This window comes from Pseudopodoces humilis, chromosome 14, assembly GCF_049639895.1.
Source record: "Pseudopodoces humilis isolate 2021_Gansu_Grassland_sample_001 chromosome 14, ASM4963989v1, whole genome shotgun sequence".
In the NCBI taxonomy this organism is placed as follows: domain Eukaryota; kingdom Metazoa; phylum Chordata; class Aves; order Passeriformes; family Paridae; genus Pseudopodoces; species Pseudopodoces humilis.
Genome location: NC_142213.1, coordinates 2,381,889 through 2,402,711, shown reverse-complemented (window position 1 = coordinate 2,402,711; position 20,823 = coordinate 2,381,889). Strand labels below are relative to the sequence as shown.

Genomic DNA, 20,823 nt, shown 5'->3' with positions numbered 1-20,823 from the left:
TCTCCAGTCCCAGACTGGTCCATCCCCAGTCCCAGTTTAGTCCACCCCCAGGCAGTTCCCAGCTCCTTTCTGCATCAACCCCAGTCCCAAATCACTCCCTCCTTCCCTGCCCCAGCAGTTCCCCCTGTTCCCTGTTTGGATTTGGTGTCCTGACTGTGCCCCAGCCCAGCCAAACCCAGCCAGGGCCACCAGAGCATAAAGGACCATCTGCAGCCTGACTTCAGCGGGGGTTTTTTTGGGATTACCAGATTACACACACATTTCTTGGAAGAAAACCATAATTACTCCCACGTGGGTAATACAGAGAAATGGGAAATGTATGGAGCTGCACAGATGGTTTAATAAAAATAACGCTCTGAGGTGCACAACCTTTCCTGTCATTCCTAATAAAGAATGGCTGGAATGGTCCTTGTTTTTAAACACCCCACTGATCCTCACTGGATCCCCCCCAGGAGATTTGGGGTGAGCCAAAAACATCTTCTGCAGTCAGATAGTCAGGAGGATTCATTTTCTTTTTTGAACAAAAATACAATTTTAAGCATTGCAGGGACTTTGCATCACCACCTCCCCCTGCTAGACAGAGACCCTCCTGTAAAAAGCTCTTTATTTTGTTAAAATTCTGGAAAAGTTGCGATATTTTAAAGGGTCTGCACACAACTAGACTCTCCATCTTCTCTGGAGACCAAAGACCTGGCGATTCATTGCAATGGAGCATCATTCCCAGCTTCATTTTGGCTCTGCATCTTCACAGACAGCCTGAAAAGGTAAATCCAAATTCCCTGGGATGAGGAGGCTCCCCGTGGGGAGGATAAAAACATTAAACCTGTTAAAATGGGAGTTCAGGCACTTGAAATAGGCTGGGAGATGTCCCACAGCTGCTCCCCGTGCCAGAGGCACCAGGCTGTCGGGAAAGCTGATGTGGGACAGCAGAACCAAGCACAAGCTGCTCTTGGCAATGTCCAAAAAGGGGAAATCAGCCCAGTTTTACCTGTTCAGGGTTTCCCTAAAGCCACCTCAGGTCTCACTGATAGAGGCCAGAGTGGAAAAATGGGGATATTCACCCAGGATCCCCCTCAAATCCAGGGGAATTTGGGTTAGGAGGAGCTTTTTGGACGGAGTTGTCGCTGTGATGTCAGGCACGGAGGGTGCTGCTGCTCCGGGGAAGCATTCCCCGTGATTCCCCAAATCAGGGGGATTTTCCCAGGTTTTGCTTTGGTGCTTGTGGGAATGTTTGAAGGCTGGGATGGCCGGGAGGGGCAGGGCTAGCCGGGCTGTGGAGGTTAGCACACCTCCTGCAAATCTAATCTCTGCTTATCACCCATCTCCAATGACTTCCTATTAACTCCCACTTTCTTCTCTTTTCTCTTCCTGCGTGCAAGTTCCATTTTTTCTGCTTCCTGAAATGAAAACAGAGGCTTTAAATCCAATATTGATCCCGTTTGCTCAGCCTCCCTTCAGCCCACTCCATCAACAGCTTCAATCTCATTAATTGCTTTCCCATTACTTCCATGTGGAACAAGAGCCACAGGGACCCTTTTCTCCATCTAAAAAAAAATGGGGGAAACACCCTTTTTTCACCCCCCCTGGAATTCTATACATGGAATATTTAAAACTTTTCATTTTGCTGGTGGTTTTCATCAAGAAAAAGGGAAGCAGGGTGGTCATTTCAGTCCATCTCTGCATTCCCACCAGGAACACCACAAATCAAGTCCAGGCACCCTCATCATTTTAATCACTCTCTTCTTTATTAGGAGCTGGGCGAGTCACCCCCGGTGCTGTCACACGATGAGTACCCAGAAATCTTCATCAAGAGAATTCCTAGAAATGTTTTAATCCCTTTTTTCTTAGAAGGAATTGCAGAACAGACATTTTTGAGTGGACAAACAGGGTATTTATAGCAAAAGGCCGAGATGGCACGGAAGGGTTGAAGGTTTCCATGGGGAAGGTCCAATCCATGGGATGGGACCCTCCTTGTAAGGCTGATGGGGGGGGATTCCTGCCAAAGAAAGCTCTGGAAAAGCACAATCCGAGGTTGGGATGAAAAACTGGACATGGCCATGGGGTTTAGGTATTAAAAAGGCTTTTGGAGAGGGACAGAGTTAAATTGGTCCATGAGTTGAGTGAATCCAACCAAGCTTTTGGCTTCTTTGGCAAGCAGGGACATTCAGATGGGGCTCAGGGAAAACCCAAACCCACTCTGGCTCCAGGGATGGGGGCAGTGGGACAGGCAGCCTTTGGCACTGCTGGATTTCCCCCCTCCCTGGGGTTGGGATAAGGAAAATGCCAGATATTCACCTGCCAAGGACAGGCTGGAGTGGGAAGCTCCATGCACAGCCCCAAAACACCTCCAGCCCCCTCTCACCATCCCACTGGGTGCCAGCCGAGGCTGAGCAGCACCCCCACATCCCGGGATTCATCCCTCCTTCCCCAGGGAAGCAGAGGACAAGGTGGCCTCTCTCCATCTCATCCCACCTTGGATTTCCAAGGTCTGCACCACCTTTCCCGTGCCCTGCCAGCCCAGATATTGTCATGAGGAGAGAGGGACGGGGCCGGCTGCTGCTCTGAGGGTGGAAAAGTGGCTGTAATCCATTGGGAGCGGGGAAATGGGACGGAGCAGGACACTGGCACCCATTCAGTGGAGCTGGCAGCTGCCAGGGGGGGCTGTGAGTCCTGTCCCCCTGCAGCCCACGCTGCTGCTGGTGGATTTCTGCCCTAGACATGAATCCCTGGAGGTGCCTGGCAAAGGGAGAACGGAGTTTTCCAAGCCCCAGGGCCAACGCCTGCCCGGGAACAGCTGCTTATCTGCTCATCCATCTGCTGGCACCACCGGTGCCACCTGCGTGGCAGGGAGGAGGGAAGGTGGGAGCTGGGGATCAGAGCCAGGAGCGATTCCTGCTCCACAGCTGCTGCCGGCCCAGCAAGCGCTGCAGCTCCTCCTGGTCCTGGAAGGGGTTCCTGCCGTATTCCCGGCGGATCCAGGCGCGGTACTGCCAGGAGAAAGCCAGGAGAGGTTGTCAGGGTGGCCTGAGAAGCTGAGAGAACGCAGAGAGAGAGCAGGGCTGCGACAGCTCCAGGGGAAAGCAGCGAGCAGAGCAATTCCTGCTGCATCCCCAGCATGCAGGAAGGTCCCAATCCCACAGGAGCTCACACCCAGCACACCACAGATGCACTGGATCCCCCCATCACAGCATTCCCCATATGCCCAGCCCGGGACAGAGCTGGCAGCACCCTCAGCTTCCCACGCTGGCTGCAGCTGGGACAGCAGCTTTATTTATTTCTCCTTGCCAAGAAGCTGCTGCTGTTCCTCGTGTGCCTGAATTCCCGTAAGGAATGCTTCCCAAAGCTTTGTTTCCCCACAGGCAGCACAAGGCTGAGTCAGTCCTTGCGAGGTGGGGCAGGTTTGTTGTCAGAGCACCTCGCTCACCACCGGTTGTGGGGAACCTCTCATCCCAACTATCCCAGTTATTCCAGAGGCAGGAGCATCCTGGTGGCCAGGAGCCAGCTGGCAGCAGAGTGAGTCCTGGAAGCAAGGGATGATCCAGAGAAACTGTTCCTGTTACTGTGGGGATGAGGAAACAGCCAGACAGCCCCAAATTGCAGCACAGAGGAGCGAGGGCAGGAAGGGACAGCTCTGCTGGGATTCACCATTCCGGCTGCCCGGGGCTCGCAGGGAACAGCCAGGGCTCTGCCACCTCCCTGAGGAGCTGGGAACCAGCTGCTCCAACAAGGAATTACTGGGATGAGTGGTAGGAGCACCCCCAGCAACACCAAACACCTCGAGGAAAGGATGGAGGGCACCTGTGAGTGCAAAGGGTGCGGAGAGTTGCCGAGCATTGGAGCCCTGGGATGGGGTAGCACAGGGACAGGGATGAGATGGATGGGATGCTCTCCAGGGGGAAAGGAAGCAGCTCTCATGAGCTGCCCAGCCTTGGCACTGCCAGGGTGAAGTGCCCTTGCTGTGGATTTGGTCTCCTGAATGGGCAGGAGCCACCCAGTTCCTAGAAAAAGTTTGGCATGCAGGACAGCAGGATTGGCAGCTCAGCACTGTTCTTCCAGCACTGGATGAACCACAAGGGAAAAAAAGTTCTAGACTGGCCCTGGTGGTATCCCCCTCTCCTGCAGCCAGGGAAAATCAGCTGGAGCAGGGGGGATTTCTGCTGGGAATGTCTGGATTTCCCAAATGCACTCCCTCCAACAGCAGGACTCACCACGGCTGTTACACCACTGCCACCTGCAAGCAGGGAGATCCCAGCTCAGGGTGGTCCTGAGAGCCAGAGCATTCCCTGCTGGAACACAGCCCCTCCCTGGGAAGTGAGACCCAAAGGGTTTGGGACAGGATTTGGGGCAAGATCCATGCCAGGATCTCATGGGAGGGAACATCTCCTTTATGCAAACCATCCAGAGGGATGAAGCTCCATGGGAAGGGCAGCCTGGCACCCACCAAGGCTCAGCACCCACCCAGGCTGGGAGGAAGGAGTGGGTGGGAGATGGGGGAAGCTGCCAGGCATTTCCCCTTAAAGCCAGAGCAAGAAGTGGTTCCAGCCCATTTCCTCCAGTGCTGACCACCAACCCACTGCCCTCCTCCTCCTCCTCCTCCTCCTCCTCCTCCTCCTCCTCCTCCTCCTCCTCCTCCTCCTCCTCCTCCTCCTCCTCCTCCTCCTCCTCCTCCTCCTCCTCCTCCTCCCTCCCAGGCCAGGAGCACCCAGCCCATCCGGGATGGCAGCAGGGGGTAAAAGGCAGCCTGGCCATGGTGTGACATTCTGTCCCCAGAAATCCCATCTGTGCCCTCTGCCACATCCACACTGTCCCATCTGTGCCTGCTGACTTCCCTTTCTGACCTTACCCATCATCCTGCTGCTGCTCTTGGTCCCTTCCTTCCTTCTTTATCCCTCCAGCCCAGAGAAGCCCCATTTGCCAGCTTGAAACCACAGCTGCACGCTCCAGCAGTGAGGCTGGAGCATCTTCCCCATTCCTTCCTCCCATCTGAGCTCCCTGAGACGAAGGAAACTGAGGCACCACAGCTCCAAGAGATCCCCAGAAGGTCTGACCTGTTCCTCGCAGGTTTTAGCCACCAAGAATTGAGGCTTTTCCCCCTGAGCTTTCCACCCACGAGGGCCATTCCCTGCCCAGGGCTGACATCACAGGGAACAAGGGCGGGAGTTCCAAGGAAAAGGCAGCTCTTGCTAAATCCCACAGGAAAACACATCCAAGTGCCTCCACCCTTGGCTGTGCCTTGGGTGTTTCAGGGAAAGGGTTACAAAGCCACTGGCAGGACTGTGAGGTGATGGAAAAGCAGCTTCGAAGGGAAAGGGAGGAAATCGTGGTGTCCATTGAGCCCAGTCTGGATTTTGGGAGCAGGAGGAATAACTGGGATGGAGGGAGGACACGACAAACCTCACATCAGGCTCTGTGCGGTGGCCAGAGCGTGGGAAGGGCTGGAGGGCCCAGCCAGGGGAAGCCCCGCAGGGAATCTCCAGCACCGCGGGTGTTTTGTAATCCCTTGGAGCATTTTCCACCCTCCTGCACGGGTGTTTGTGCCAGCTGCTGCTAACGGGGCACAGCCACACCCCTGTGTGACAGCGGCCGGGGAAGGGAACTCGGGGCTGGGGAAGGGGCTGGCCTTTGGGCCGGTGTCGTGTGCTGTCCCTGCTCCCTCCTGCGAGCAGAGGAATCCCTTCCCAGGGCTGGTCCCAGCCGCAGGGAACACAGGGTCTTGTTTGCCACCGTGGATTTGGGGCTCTGCTTCCAGCGGTGGCACAGAATTTGGGGGTGGCACGAGCTGTGACATCCCTCGTACACATCTTGTCCAGGGTTAGCCTTTCCTTGCAGAGCTGTCTGTGTCCCATGGGAAGTTTGGGAGCCCAGGGATGGGTGAAGGAGCACGGTCCAGAGTGGGAGGCTGGAGGCAGCTGGAGAGCCAGGTGGGAGCTGTGCTTTTAAAAGCCTTTTTTTGCTTTTTAAGGTCTTTGCCTTCGCCTTTCAAGGCCTCTCCCTCTGCTTTCGAAGGCTTTCCAGGTCAAAAGTGCAGCTCTGATCTCTGCACTAAGTGCTCTCCCAGCTGCTGGAATCCAGCTCGGCTCTGCTCCATCCTCCCTGCCCTGCACGGGATGGGAACCCATCCAGCTCTCCCGAAACCTGCTGCTCCACCTCATTCTGGGGAGGAAACGGGACATTTCCCCACACACACTTGCTCCTGTCACCTGTCTCTGAGAGCAGAGGGAGCCCTGGCAGACCCAAGCGTGCCCAGACATCCCAAAACTCCTCAGGAGAGCCTTCCTCCCTCTCCACCCCTCCTCTCCGTGCTGCATTCCCGGGAACTGGCCCAGCTCCTTCCTGAGCTTCCCAAGGGACAAACTGCTCTCCCATCCCTCCCGCTGTGTCCTAACTCGAGAAAACAAGTTCAGGGTTTTCAAGTTCAGGGTTTTCAAGTTCAGGGTTTTCAAGTTCAGGGTTTTCAAGTTTAGGGTTTTCAAGTTTAGGGTTTTCAAGTTTAGGGTTTTCAAGAGCTTTTTTAAATGCGCTCACATAACACCGAGGCGCTTCCTCTTTTTTAATTTTCTTTTTGGTTTTTTTTTTGCACGCAAACCCCCAAATCCCCAGGTAATAAATGCCATTCCCAAAACCCAGCTGGGGCAGAGAGCTGCACTCAAAGGAGTTTCTCCTGCTTGAAAACCCCTCCAAAATTATCCGAGGGCACCTTACCTCCTGGAGCAGCGTCCTCTCGTATTCCTGCAGCTGCTGCTGGAACCCGGGGTTGGGGCTGACGTAGGAGCGCACGGCCTTGGTGGCAGCCAGGCAGCTCTCCCAGCCCAGCTCTGTCACTGTCATCAGGTAGGCCACCAGGATGGTGGAGCTGCGGGACACCCCGGCCAGGCTGGGATGGCAGGAGGAGCCGCGTCAGGGAGAGCATCCCGCAGGAATCACCCAAGGGATGCAGATTCCCTGGCTGGGCTGTGAGCAGGATGGGTTGGGAGGGGGTAAGGAGCTCTCTCGGCGCTGCTGTCACACTCCCTGTCACCTCCTCAAGCCTGTCCCACATCTTGGGCACTCAGGTGGTCAGTGCAAGGTGATTTCCCATCCCTGGGAAATTACCTGTTCCTTGAAACTGATGAAATCTTCCCCAAAATGATTGTTTCTCTGTCTCTTCCCCTTCCTTCATCCCACCCCGTCTCAAAAGCAAAGCTTCCCCTTAAATGAGCACCTGGATATTGGAAATGTGGGGTTTCCAGGTGAGTTTTGACTCAGTTTTTGCAGAGGAAGGTTGGCATCAATTCCTTGATATTTGGACCAGGGTTGCTCATCCCAGCCCAAGGCAAAGAGGGGAAGGACAGGAAATCTCCAAAAGGTGAGAATTGTTATTTAGCTTCCCAAAAAAAACCCAATGGATCCAAAAGTGAAGACCTTCCCACGGCCCTCCTTGCTGTTCTGTGCCTCCTCCTCTCCTTCCTCCCCCTCCCCAGTGGTGCTCAACACCAAGGACACTTTTTGGGAGCCCATCCCCAGCTCCCAGAGGACGGGTGGGGCGTGAGGGGGTCACAGCAGCTCTCACCAGTGCACCAGGCAGCCTCCCCCTGCGAGCCGGCACTCGTGGATGAACTGGATGCACTCCTTAAAATGCTGCAGCCTGCAGGGAGAGAGGCAGGTGAGGAGGGAAGGGCTGGCCACCCCTGCACCAGGACACCCTGCAAACAGCAGCACCGGCGCTCCCAAGGCTTTCCCACCAGCCTGGGGCCACCAGCGTGGGGTGGGAGCAGAGATCCTTCCTGTGCCAGGGGAAGGAAATGACCCGGGAGACATCCCAGAGGTTTTCCTGCTTCCTGAGGGATGGAGGAATGAGGGTGATGCCATCAGAGAAAGCAGCTCAGCCCCAGGGGCACAGCCTGCAGGGAAGGGTGTCACCCTGTGCCCAGGGGACACAAACTCTCCCAGTTATCCTGCCTCACCCCTCCTTCCCAACAGTGCCAAAAACACCTGCCTCCCTCCAGAGAGAGGGAGAGGAGCCAGCAGGGAGGGAGAGGGAGGAGGAGACATCTTGCCCCTACCCACGGGAAGGCACAGAGAGGTGTGCACAGCACAGGCACGTCCATGGATTGCTGCCTGCATTCCCAAAAGCACAGCCAGGAGCTGCTGGCAAAGCAGAGGGAGCACATTCCCCCAAACCAGAGCATTTCACGGCAAAACGGGGCAGGTGGGAACCTTCCTGCTGGAGACCTGGAAAACAGGATAACTGATCCCATGTGTACTGAGTGGACAGAGCTGGGTGTTCATGGCAGGCTCTGGTGAGACAAATCCCTGCAGCTCATCCCTGGATGGGATTCTAGAAGCTGTTGTAACGCTGAGATCCCACGCTGAGACAGATTTTCCTCTCTTTCCAATGAAACCTGACCATCCCTACCCTCCCCCTCAGCCACACCGAGCCCTGGGGCAGTTTTGAGGCAGAAAATTTGCTTCTGGTCACTTTTGCTGCTGTTGGCCTCCCGGCCACCCAGCCCTGGGTTTTCCAGGAGAAGAGGGTTCCTTTGGCAGCATCTCTGCTCCGGCGCCGGACTTCCTCTGCTCCTCGTGACGGGGTGGGTGTGAGCCCACGCAGCCTTCCTGATTTCTCAGAAGCCAAGGCATGACCTCCCGCAGTTATTCCCACTCTGTTCCTTGCCAAGAGAGCTGGTTTCCCTCTGGGAACTCTCCAGAACCTCCTCCATCCCTGCCAGCCCATGGAAGAGGCTGCTCTTCACCCTGTCTTGGGAGCGCTGGGCTCGGCATCTTCTAAGGAGCCAAAAAAAGATGAATTTATTCAGGAATAGCTGAGGGTTCTGCTTCCCAGTAAAATGAGAGATGAGGGAGTCTCTGACATCGTGATCAGGCTAAAAGTACTGAGCCTCTCATTCCTGGAAGGAGATGTCAGCCCAAGGATCCTCCAGCAAATGGAGCATCACCGTTTGGGAGGATTTTCCCTGCCCAAAGCTCATCCCAGGGGATTTCCCTGCTTGTCCTGCCGATCTTCACAGAGCACACAACATCCCCCAGGGCCTGCAGGTGCTGCCCACACAGCTCCAGACCCTCCAGATCCCCGTGCTCCCCTTCAGCCCCTCGGCAGGACCAGCAGGAATGTTCTTTGCTTGCAAGGACGCAATGCTCGTGCCTCCAGCCTGCATCCCTGTCCCAACCCACCCCAAAGGAATTTGGCTCCCCCATCCATCCTCACCCACTCCAAGGGTGGCTTTTTTTCCAGAGGGAAAGCTCTGCCTGTGCTTTTCCAGCCTCAAAGCGTGGGATCAGGGAGTGGAATTGCAGTGCTGAGAGCCGCCGAGCTCCCGAATCACAAGCAGGACACAAAGTTCACCAGGATTGTGAAATCCAAGGCGTAAACTGACAAGCAGAAAATAGTTTCTTGAATAACTCTTCCTTCCTGCAGGCAGCCTTATCTTCATTTTTTTTTTCCCCCCTGTTATTTTTTTTTTCCCTTTCGTAGACATGCCAAAAACGCAAAGAAATGAGCGAAGGGAAAAAAAAAAAAAAAAAAAACCAACCAAAAATCCCAGTTCTTGCTGAGGCAGGGTTTTCTTGTAAAGCTTCTCTTTCCGCTCAGCGGGAGCATGAGCAAGCAGAATTCCACCCCCGGGCACGGCTGCTCCCAAGGATGCTGGAAAAAACAGCACCTCCACAGGCAGAGCCCTGGAAATTAGGTTTTGATGCTTTTTAGGGTTTGATTGGAGGGAAGAATCCCGTGGATTTGCCAATTTGCTGGTGCAAATGGATGATTTATGGGTGCCCGTCACCCAAAGCAGCAGCATCCCACAAAATCCTGGGAATTCCTCCCAGCTCCTCTCAGCAGCTTCATCTCCAAAACAGCATTCCAAGACTTATGAACATCTGTGCGTTATATGGTGAAAAAAAATTTGTATTTTCATAGATTTCTCTTTAAAAAAATGCCTGGAAGACTGACACAAATCATCTTTGTAACACTCCAATTTTCAATCCTTCTCAGTGGAATAATTCTGAAACTTGATGAAAAATTACATTTCCTGACTGCAAATACACATTAAAAATAGATTTTAAGCCCTAAAATGTTATTTAACACAGAAAAATGAACCCCAGCTTCTGGGAAGCTCAGGGATTATGTGAAATTTCACAGCATGAATGGACTAAACCTTCATCCTGCAGAACCTGAGCTTTTATTGACCAACAGCTGCCAACAGGAAAAAGGATGGGAAATCACTTACAGGTTTTGACTGGATGAATCTGAGGCCGAGATACACAGATAGGTCATGTCCTGCAATACAAAATAAAATTGTCATGAAATACCTCCAAGAACTGCAAGATCTTCCATTTCTCTCTTATTTTTTTTCCTTTCTCAGTTAACCTTGAGGAGAGAAGAAAGCTGAAAACCACTTTGGGGTTTGCTGCACTGCAATGGATGGATGCATCCATCCCACCCCGAGGAAAGCGATTTCCTCTCAATCCCACAGGACAGGCCAGGCTGTGGGGACAACTAAAATATTCAGGAGTCCCCAAAACAGAGCCAGGGAGCACCAAACTCCACCAGGAAGACGTGCACTGACAAAGCCACTCTCATCAATGAGTTATTTCCTCCCTGTCCTTTTAATACCCCATAAATCATCTGCTGCCTGCTGGCCTAGGTCAGATTACTTTCCTCTCCTTAAGACATCGCTTCCTCGATCCTCCCTGTTTGGAGCTAAATTTAGATCCTTTTTATCTGGGGGTTGGGTTTTGTTTTTTAATCCTTTCTTAGCAAAACAAGGGGGAAATCCTGCAGCCAGAGTGCCAGAGATTGCCCCATCTCCATCAGGTCACTCCTGGCTCAGGCAGCCCAACCCCCTGGTCCAGAAGGAAAAGTGGATTATTGAAGGAAGGAAGGGGCAGAGCAGGATGGGCACAGGATAATTCTGTGCTGGAACGACCCAGGTTGGAAGGATGAGCACGGACAGGCTTTCCATGCATCTCCTCATCCACAGCTCCATGCCTGGTGCCACCCCAACATCTCCCCACACTGGGAAGAGCCACCACGCCAAAATCCATCGTGGAGAGGCCAAAACGACCTCAACCCAGCACAAACCCCGACCCACAGCTCCCAGCCCCACACGAACACAGCGCTCACCCCGGGGTCCGTGTCCCCATCCCGAGGCCCATGTCCCCTTCCCGGGGTCCGTGTCCCCATCCTGGGGCTGCTGGGGTTTGCGGTCAGCGCCTCGGGGCCGTGATTGACACATTGCTCAACCCCCACCCGTGCCTTTCCACTTCCTCTTCACGCGGCTTTGCTCCGTGTTGTAAGTGCTCCGTGTGCTTTGCTCCCCGTTGTAAGCGCTCCATGCATTTTGCTCCCTGTTGTAAGCACTCCATGAGCTTTGTTCCCCGTTGTAAGTGCTCCGTGCACTTTGCTCCCTGTTGTAAGCGCTCCATGTGCTTTGTTCCCCGTTGTAAGTGCTCCGTGCGCTTTGCTCCCTGTTGTAAGCGCTCCATGCATTTTGCTCCATATTGTAAGCACTCCATGTCTTTTTGCCCCACATTGTAAGTGTTCCGTGTGCTTTTCTCCCCATTGTAAGTGCTCCTGTGCTTTGCTCCCTGTTGTAAGCAGTCCATGCATTTTGCTCCACATTGTAAGCGCTCTGTGCACTTTCCTCTCCATTGTAAGCGCTCCGTGCACTTTGCTCCCTGTTGTAAGCGCTCCGTGCGCTTTGCTCAGTGTTGTAAGCACTCCACGCGCTTTGCTCCCTGTTGTAAGCGCTCCGTGTGCTTTGCTCAGTGTTGTAAGCACTCCATGTGCTTTGCTCTCTGTTGTAAGCGCTCCATGCGCTTTGCTCCCTGTTGTAAGCACTCCATGCGCTTTGCTCCCTGTTGTAAGCACTCCACGTGCTTTGCTCTCTGTCTGGCTGAGCCCGACCCCGCTCCCAAGCCGTTTATCGTTCCCCGTGCCTCAGTCCTGCTCCTGTTACTCAGCGCCTCCACAGGGCTCCAGCTGGGCTTTTCTTGGGGCTCCCTCCCCGTGGTGGCCCAAAAAAGGATGAGGGGTCCTGGGGTTCCCGTTCCCTTTCTGCAGCACCCCAGCATTGGGGTGGAGCACCCCCAGCACGAGAAGGATGTGGAGCTGCTGGAGAGAGTCCAGAAGAGCCAGGGAAATGCTCCAAAAGCTGGAGCCAGGCTGGGAGAGCTGGAGGTGTTCACTTGGGGAAGAGAAGGATCCAGGGAGAGCTCAGAGCCCCCTCCAGGGCCTAAAGGGGCTCCAGGAGAGCTGGAGAGGGACTGGGGACAAGGGATGGAGGGACAGGACACAGGGAATGGCTTCCCACTGCCAGAGGGCAGGGGCAGATGGGATATTGGGAAGGAATTGTTCCCTGTTGGGGTGTGCAGGCCCTGGCACAGGTGACCAGAGAAGCTGTGGCTGCCCCTGGATCCCTGGAAGTGCCCAAGGCCAGGCTGGACAGGGCTTGGAGCAGCCTGGGATGGTGGAAGATGTCCCTGCTCCCATCAGGCATCCACATCCCGGGAGCCGAACCTGCAGCAGCTCCTGGCACACTGAACCATCCGGGCAGGATTTGTGCCCGGGCCACCCTGTCCGACAGCTCTGGCATCATCCAGGGGCGGCTCCCTCCTGCCTCAGTTTCCCCCCCGAGGATCCCGCAGCGCTGCGGGGCTCGGCGGGGCCGGGGTAGCGGGGACACCGAGCAGGCAGAGCCAGCTCCGGGAGCGGGTCCCGCTGTGTCCCCTCCCCGCCGGGGCTCCATTCGCGGGGCGCCGCCGCCCTCTCGTGGGGACCCCCCGGCAGCACCGGGCACCCGCCGGGCCCGGCCCCGCAGCGCTGCGGGTCCCGCCTGCCCCCCAAAAACCACCGAGCGATGCCCTGAACACCCCGCTGCCCCCTCCCCAAATATCCGCCGCTGAGCCCCTTTGGGCAGCACCGCCTGGTGCCCATCGGTGCAGGTCGGTGTCACTCGGTGCAGGTCGGTGTCAATCGGTGCAGGTCGGTGTCACTCGGTGCAGGTCGGTGTCACTCGGTGCAGGTCGGTGTCGATCGGTGCAAGGTGTTGTACATCCAGCATTGCTGCTCCCCAGGCCAGGAGAAGCTCCTGGGTGTCCCTTCCCAGCTCCTGCTGCCCTGGGTGGTCCCCAGGCCCCCCACCCAGGCACGCACCTCCAGCACGGGCTTGGCGTGGTTGTGGACGGACAGGATGTGGGTCACTCCCTTCCTCAGCAGGTTCTCGTGGTCCTCAGAGTCTGGAAACGGGAGCCATGTGGGAATTACCTGCCCTGCTGGCCACCCACACCCATCACCCCCACCCCCCGACCCCATTCCAGCCCTTCCCGCTGCCTCTCATCCCACACGGTGCAGGGAAGGGGATTGGACACCTCCTTCCAAGAAAAATCCCCCTTGGATGTGCTGGGTACTCAGCAGGTTCCTAAAGCCGTCCCCAAAATCAGAAATTACCCTGGTAACTCAGAAAAGGCTGCTGTGTCCTTGCTGCTGAGGAGGTTTCCAAACATGCCATGAATTTCCTGGTGTTCCAGCATGGCTGGAGACCACAGCTCCCACATCCCTTTCCTGGGCTAGACTGGGATCACTGGCAATTGGGGTGGGGATTTGGGGCAGCTCTGGAGCTCTGGAAGAAGCTGAAATTCCCGGTTGGGAGTACATGGAGCTGCCAAGGAGAGGAATCCTCCAGCCCTGCCAGCTGCCCAAGGATCCCCCAGCACCACGGAGGGGCAGGGAAGGACACTTACCTCGAATATTCCCGAGGTAGAGGCCGGTGACAATCTGGGAGGTGACAAAAAGGAGAACTCAGATGGCACCGGGAGCAAGGTACATCTGATGTGGTGGGAATGAGCTCCAGGTCTGGTTCCAACAGGACCAGGACACTTGGCACCAAACTCCCCATGCCATGCTAAACCAAGCACCCAAATCCATGGATCATCTTCATAAAGAGCCAGGAAAGGCTGAGCCCAAACCCCTCAGGAGGGCAGAGCTCTGAAAAACTCAGCACAGAAATGGGAGGAGTTTGGATGTGATCCTCTGGAGTTTCAAAGGTTGCATCTGCCAGCTGGGGATGGATGGACACTATTTATAGCAGGATTTATGCTTATTGCCATTTAGAGATGTCAAGGCTGAAAATTCAGTCTCCAACTCGCTGCTGCAGGGTTATGAAGGAGAAAAGGGACAGCTCAGGGTGTTTAAGGGGTGTAAAAACCAGCCAGAGCATTTCCAGAGGCACAGAAAGACAGAGCTGAGCATCAGCTGGACTTGCTGGTGCCCATCTGGCAGAAGAGCCCTGGTTTGAGGAGTTTTGGGGTTTTCAACAGCACTATGTCACATCCAGCTGAACCCCAGCCCATTCCTGGGAGCAAACACCTGCATTCAGCACAAACTGTGAGGGGGAATGCAGAGCCCTGCATCTTATGGTGTCCAGAATTTGATCCTACAGATGTGTCTGCACCAATCCAGCCCTTGGCAACAACAGCCTGGGCTCCCCAAAAGGGTTTGATGGCACTGGGGGCTGTAAAAGCCACTTTGTCTGTCAGGCTGAGTTCACAGGGAGTGAATCCTCGGTGTTAAACCACGTCAGAGCCATGCAGAAGGAGTCTGTCATATCTGATCTCTCTGTTGTTGTCCCAGAGTCTAATTTTAAACTGGAGGACTCGCATTCCAAGTGGTTATTTAAGGACACCAACAGAAATTGATCTCCTCCTCCAGCCCTGGAGGAAAAGGCAGCGCTGAAACCACACTTCCCCCACTGCTGGGGCACACCTCGAGGGTGGAAAGGGGGGAATTTCCCTTCAGGGACCCCTGTTATCCCTGAGGATGAAAATGCCAAGGTTTTACCACCCCAGGGAGGAGTATTTAATGCCAGCTGACACTTTTCTGACACCTGCAGACAACGAGCTCTTCACCTCAGATATAAATCTTGGATTTAAATCCCTGTTTGTTTTCTTAATTCTCTTGGAGTGCTTGGAATTCCAAAGGGGTGTGGGAAAGGGGGAGGTGCAGATAGCTGTATTTAGGGAGCTGGGAAGTGCATCCATGGACTGCAGAAGAGGAGAATGTGCTGGCCACCATCCCACTGCCCCCTGTACCTTGCTCATTCCACTCCCCATGGATTTTCTCTCCCCAGGATCAGGATTCAGGCGGTTTCTCCAAGGCTACCTGCAAATAAACACGCGAAATTCCCAGGGAGCATGGTGAGATCTGACCCCCTCCAACAGCAGGAGGAAGGGAAAGACGTCAGGAGGGGAGCAAGCAGAGCCCTGGCAAACTCAGCTCACCTGCAGGCAGCTCCAGCCGGTCCCGCTGCTGCTCTGGAGGGAAAGGGAGCAGAGAGTGGCTGGTGCCGGGAAGGGGAGGATGAAATAAAGATCTGGGATCATGGCAAGGCTCAGGTTTCTCTCCTGGCCTCCCTGGGGTTCCACAGCCTTTGGGAAGGACAGTCCCAGGAAGAACAACTCCCTTATCTCAGCAGCACTCAAACTCCAGCATCTGCTTCAAATTTTCCAGGCACAAACCTCTGGCAGTTCCGTGTCCCTCACCCAGGTCGGTGCCACCAGGCTGCCAGAGGCAGGAGCTGTGCAAAAAACTGGGAAAAGCAGAATTCCAGCCATCCCCAGCCTGGGATTGTCACCCTCATCCTTCTCCATACCCCAGAGATAAATCTATCACTGATTTTCAGGGATTTTTCAGGTGTAGGAAGGGGAGCTTGTTGCTTAATTCCCACCTGATTACCTGACCTTAAAAATCTTCCCAAATTTCTGAGTGGAAGGGACAGGGAGCCAGCAAGTGCCTGAGACCCCACCACAGCTCCTAAACCACAACATCAAGTTTCCTGATGGTTTCCTGTCCCATCAGGAAAAGAGCAAACTGAAGTCCAGGCTTGGTTTAGTTTTTTCAGAGGGGCAGGGATCAGAGGGACCAAAGATCTCGGGAATAAAAATCATGGATGATTGATGTGGGCACACAAGGAGCTCCATCATAATTAAGAAAATTCCTTCATGGATCAGCTCTGCTCACAGAGACACTGGGAAAAACAGGGATTAAGAGTTGTTCCAGGCATGGCCTGGAACAAAAACCTGCAGAGTCCAGGAGACACCAGCTCAGCTGGAGGGAGAAATTTGGCATCAGCTTTCTTAGCCCTGAAAACATTTAAGCCAGGAAGCAAATCTTGTTCAGGAACCCAATGTCCCACCCCAACAAACCCACCCAGAGACCAGCAACAGGCACCTCTCAAGTTAACCAGACATTTATTAGCATTTCTGGAGGTGGAGAGGGTGTTCCAGTACAACAAGCAACGAGGTCACACACAGGTGATGGAATCATTTCATATTCAAGCAGAGCAGGTTCCACTGAGTTGCTTTATTTCTTCCATTCGTTCTTGTCAAAATCCCACTGGGCTGAGATGCCCTCCACGGGGTTAACCCTCATGTCCAACATCCTCTTGGTCTGAGCAGACAGCCACTCCTCGGAGAAGGTGTGCGGGATGGGGCCATACACTGCAGGATGGGAAGGGAATGATGGAATTATGTCCTCATGCCACGCTGGCATGTTGGGAATTTTGGGCTAAGTTTCACTAATAAAGGGGTTTTTTTTCCCCCTGAAGTCATCCCACTGGAGCAGGTTACCCAGCTGTGGGTGCTCCATCCCTGGAAGTGTCCAAGGCCAGGTTGGATGGGGCTTGGAGAAACCTGGGGTAGTGGGAAGTGTCCCTGTCCATGGATGGAGGCAAAATGGGATAATCTTCAAGATCCCTTCCAACCCAAACCAGCCTGTGGTTCTGTGATCTGCTCAAAGCTCCACTCCCTGCATCCAGTTCCTGCAGCATCCAGCTCAGGCCACACTCCCACATGGATTCTCCAGTGGTTTCCTTCATCACCAAGGTAACAGCTTCCTGCTTTCCTATTTTTGGGAGCCTCAAGGCAGGGAGCAGCTCCTTTAACTGCTGCTCTGCCTCTCGGCAGCTGGAGGCTCCCTGGAGGTCGGATCCTTAGCTGGGAAAGCAGCCAAACGTGGCAGAAACCCAAATGTTCGCTACCAAGGCAGCAAAAGAGGTGAAGCTCTGGGATCAGGAATCTCACCACTCATTCCCTTCCATTTCCTGTCCTCCCAAAGCTCCACTCCCTTTCTGTGAGTCAGCTTCTTGAATATCTCTGCTATTTCCCCACAAGTTACAACTCCAGGATGGAGTCTGCTGGGACTAACAGACAGCTCCTGTTCTGGCTGTTCCATAAACCATCCTGACCCCACAGAATTCCCATCAGGCATCTCCTGATCCCACTCTCCATGGAAGAATTACTTACTGAAGTGCTTCTGCCAGATAAGGATGATTCCAGTGAAACCAAGGAAGAACAAAACTCCCCCCAGGATGGTTTTCCACTCGTTTGTCCCTTTGTTCATCTCTGCGTAGGTCTCATTGAATTTAATCCGATACACTGGAGGGAAAAAAAAAAGTATCAAATCCTCTCTTTTAATTTTTCCTGGTATTTTCAGGTGACCAGGAACTCTGCAGAGGGAGGTGAACAAAGCCTGAGGCTGCCCAAGGGGGGACAGATGTTAAATTAGGTTTGGCACACACCAAAGCCAATCAGGTCTTTCACATCAATTTTAGTCTCCGTTTCACAGATTATCCTGAAGTTGGGCAAAAGTTACAGTATAGTCCTGAAGGAAGGAAAACTGGGAGTTCTCCTTCCTCCCCTCCAATTCCCAGTGTGGTTACTGACCCCAAAGCTTCCTAGCACAAGTAATTCCATCAGGAATGTTTTGAGCACAAAAGGCTTCTCAGCTGCCACTGAAATCCACAGGAACTTAAAATCCAAAGCAACAGAAAATATGGAGCACTCAGGAACATCTGAGCAATTCCTCAAAAAGTTTTAAACCTTTCCCAGACCAGGTTTTCCCTTCATACCATGAGAGAAGTTAGAGAAGATGAGGCAGATTTATTTGCAAGTCAAAACACCCACGGGAAACTTCCATTAGCTGGAGTTTGGTTCATGCCAAGGTCAATGGTTATTAACATTCAAATCCACGTTTGTGTTTGGGGCTCACTTCACTCAGCTGGACTAACAATGGCACCTTGTTGTACTGAAGAGATTTTTTTCCTGGCTGGTTGAAAGCAGATGGGAATCAAGAAATAAATCTAATTATTATTATTTGGTTTCTGGAAGAGGAAGGAATGGCTGAATGTGACCTCAGATATGGAACAGAAGCCACAGCAGGGGCATTTCATGTTCTGTAACAGCACCAAAGACCTTGGCAATAAAAATAACGGAGCACACAAGGAGCTCCATCATAATTAAGAAAATTCCTTCATGGATCAGATCTGCTCACAGACACTGGGAAAAACAGGGATTACGAGCTGTTCCAAGCATGGCCTGGAACAAAAGGCTTTTGACAAGGTACAGAACAAGGGAATGGCTTTGAGCTCAGTGGGTTTAGATGGGACATTGGGAAGAAATTCCTCCCTGTGAGGGTGGGCAGGCCCTGGCACAGGTGCCCAGAGAAGCTGTGGCTGCCCCTGGATCCCTGGAAGTGCCCAAGGCCAGCTTGGATGGAGCTCGGAGCAGCCTGGGACAGTGGAATGAGATGACTTTCAAACTCCCTTCCCACCCAACCCATTCCACCCCACCAAACACGGAAATTGCGCTGTTGCTGCCTGGGAGGTCCCTCAGAGCCCCCAAAACCTACATTCCACTTTCTCATCCAAGGACAGGGCGCTCCACGATGCCTTCTCCTTCTCCTTGAGCGCCTGCTGCTGCGCAGAGAGGTCCCTCACGAAGGCCACCTCGGGCAGGGGGACATCCCGCCGGTCCACGTAGGCTGGCAGGGTGTAATCCTCAGCCTTGACCACGCCTGCTGAAGGGACACGGGGACACAGATCAAGGGCCTGCACAAACAGCTCTGACCACTCACACCACAAGAGCCAACAGTGCAGAAGTGCAGGAATCCAGGGTGTGGAAGGGTTTAGAATAAATGCTGGTCTAACAGCAGAAAAATGGAATTACAGAATGATTTGGGGTGGACTGGGAAGGATCTTAAGGCTCATCCCAATTCCACTCCCTGCCACTATCCCAGCACTCCAAGCCCGCTCCAGCCTGGCCTTGGGCACTTCCAGGGCTCCAGGGGCTGCTGAGGGAGCTCAGCCTGGAGAAAAGGAGGCTCAGGGGGAATTTCTGGCTCTGCACAGCTCCCTGCCAGGAGGGGACAGCCGGGGGGAACAAGGACAGGAGGAGAGGGAACGGCCTCAGGCTGGGCCAGGGGAGGCTCAGGGTGGACAGCAGCAGGAATTTCCCCATGGAAAGGGGGATCAGGAATTGGAAGTGCCCAGGGAGGGTTGGAGTGCCCATCCCTGGAGGTGTCCATGGAATGACTGAAGCACTCAGAGCTCCGGGCCGGGGACAAGGTGGGGATCGGTCACAGATGGGACTCGATGGAGCTCTTCTCCCACCTGAATGATCCCATGACTGTGATTCCTGCTACCTCTCCAAGCTCTCTCCATCCCAGTGCTCCTCTCACCCACACCTCACCCAGAGCAGCTTTTTTTGCTCCAAAGCCCTGTTTTATTCCCTCCCTGCCCCCCAGCAGCCAGGACCCACCGTGTCCATGTGCCCTGAGGCACAGGGAGGTGGAGATGGATCTCCTCCCGACCAGGCTGAAAGCTCTGGAAGCCAGCATCCTGCAGGGGCAGGCAGCAACAGTCAGTGCCCAAGGTAAAATAACGTTTTACACGAGTTTATATTGTGAAAAAAATAAAAATACAGCCTAAAGATTTCCTGCTCCATCTCCAAAGGGCAGCACATCACTCCACGCTGAAAAGGATATTTAGTAGGACATTCTCCCAGTACGCTGACTTGGATGAGCCTTTCTCTCCCTGTTTTTAATTCCTGCACTCGAAGCAAAGGACATTCCCTTATTTAAATCACTCTTCCAGAACGCTGTAATTCCAAAATAAACCATTCCTGGGCGGATTCCAGGAGCCTCAAGCGAGCCCAGCCCAAGCACATCCCACAGCCAGTGCAGGGACCCCTCAGCAGGGAGCGGTCCCGGGAGATCCCAGGGAAGGGCGGGATCCCAGACAGGTAATTCCCACCCACACGGGATTCCTGTCCCTCCGGTGACCTCACCTCAGCCCAAAGCCGCCCAAGCTCCCGCAAGGACCCGCTATCTGCCCCTGGCTCTGCCCTCCCTAACTGTCCCCTCAGTCCCGGCCGACATGTCGCGACACCGGTGACAGAACCCCGCACGGACAGGCTGAAACCCGCGGGAGGGGTCGCAGCGCTCCCCACTCACAGCCCTCCCCGCCATCCCCCAACCCGGGAGCGGATAGGGATGGCGGGGGGGGCTCCGTTCTCCCTCCCAGCCCGTTCCCAGCCCGTTCCCGGGCTCCTCCCGGCCCGTCCCGGCCCCACGACCTGGCGACCGTCCTCTACGGCAGGCGGCAGCGGAAGGAGGCGCGGGCGGAAGCGCGGGGCACGCCGGGAGCGCGGGGCAGCGAGCGGCCCGGGCCGGAGCGGCCCCGCGCGGGGGCTGACGGGATGCGGGCGGACCGCGCCTGGAGGATTATCCCGGATTCCCAAAATCCCGGCGTGTCTGAGGGTGGCAAAGAGCTCCAAGGTCATCGATGGTGTTAGAGATACAGATTATATTGTTGGCTTTCCGCAAATACTAAAATGAATGTTATGTGTATAAGAACGGAAAATTTTGTTGTATTAGTATAGTTTTATTTCTCTTATTGATGAAACTTAGAAATAGTATAATACATATATGTTAGGCTATGGCATAGTATTAAAATAAAAACTGCTTTTGTCTGTATAACCCAAAGACTGAGGAAAAAA

The 20,823-nt window shown here is 54.3% G+C and overlaps 2 protein-coding genes across 5 annotated transcripts; both read right to left on the bottom strand.

Annotated features, from left to right (window-relative positions):
* Positions 1-574: 574 nt before the first annotated feature.
* LOC102110915 (dual specificity protein phosphatase 22-A-like) lies at positions 575-15,309 on the bottom strand. Of its 3 annotated transcripts, XM_088062415.1 has the most exons (9): positions 15,271-15,309; positions 15,082-15,151; positions 13,735-13,768; positions 13,148-13,230; positions 10,221-10,270; positions 7,550-7,624; positions 6,703-6,874; positions 1,290-1,397; positions 575-756 (listed from the first exon to the last, which is right to left on the bottom strand). In XM_088062415.1, the coding sequence occupies exons 2-9, from the start codon at positions 15,100-15,102 to the stop codon at positions 727-729; spliced, it is 573 nt and encodes a 190-aa protein (XP_087918541.1). In that variant the 5' UTR covers positions 15,103-15,151; positions 15,271-15,309; the 3' UTR covers positions 575-726. The 3 variants fall into 3 exon arrangements, with proteins under 3 accessions (XP_087918541.1, XP_087918542.1, XP_005528279.1); XM_005528222.3 differs by lacking the exons at positions 575-756; positions 1,290-1,397 and adding an exon at positions 1,724-2,987; XM_088062416.1 differs by lacking the exons at positions 13,148-13,230; positions 13,735-13,768; positions 15,082-15,151; positions 15,271-15,309 and adding an exon at positions 11,117-11,272.
* A 913-nt stretch (positions 15,310-16,222) lies between these two features.
* Positions 16,223-20,491, bottom strand: COX4I1 (cytochrome c oxidase subunit 4I1). 2 transcript variants are annotated; one of them, XM_005528158.3, is made up of 5 exons: positions 20,401-20,491; positions 19,585-19,664; positions 18,677-18,844; positions 17,293-17,424; positions 16,223-16,488 (listed from the first exon to the last, which is right to left on the bottom strand). In XM_005528158.3, exons 2-5 carry the CDS (start codon positions 19,661-19,663, stop codon positions 16,352-16,354), a joined length of 516 nt encoding a protein of 171 aa, XP_005528215.1. In that variant the 5' UTR covers position 19,664; positions 20,401-20,491; the 3' UTR covers positions 16,223-16,351. The 2 variants fall into 2 exon arrangements, with proteins under 2 accessions (XP_005528215.1, XP_087918572.1); XM_088062446.1 differs by having other exon boundaries at positions 18,677-18,841.
* Between the last annotated feature and the right edge of the window lie 332 nt (positions 20,492-20,823).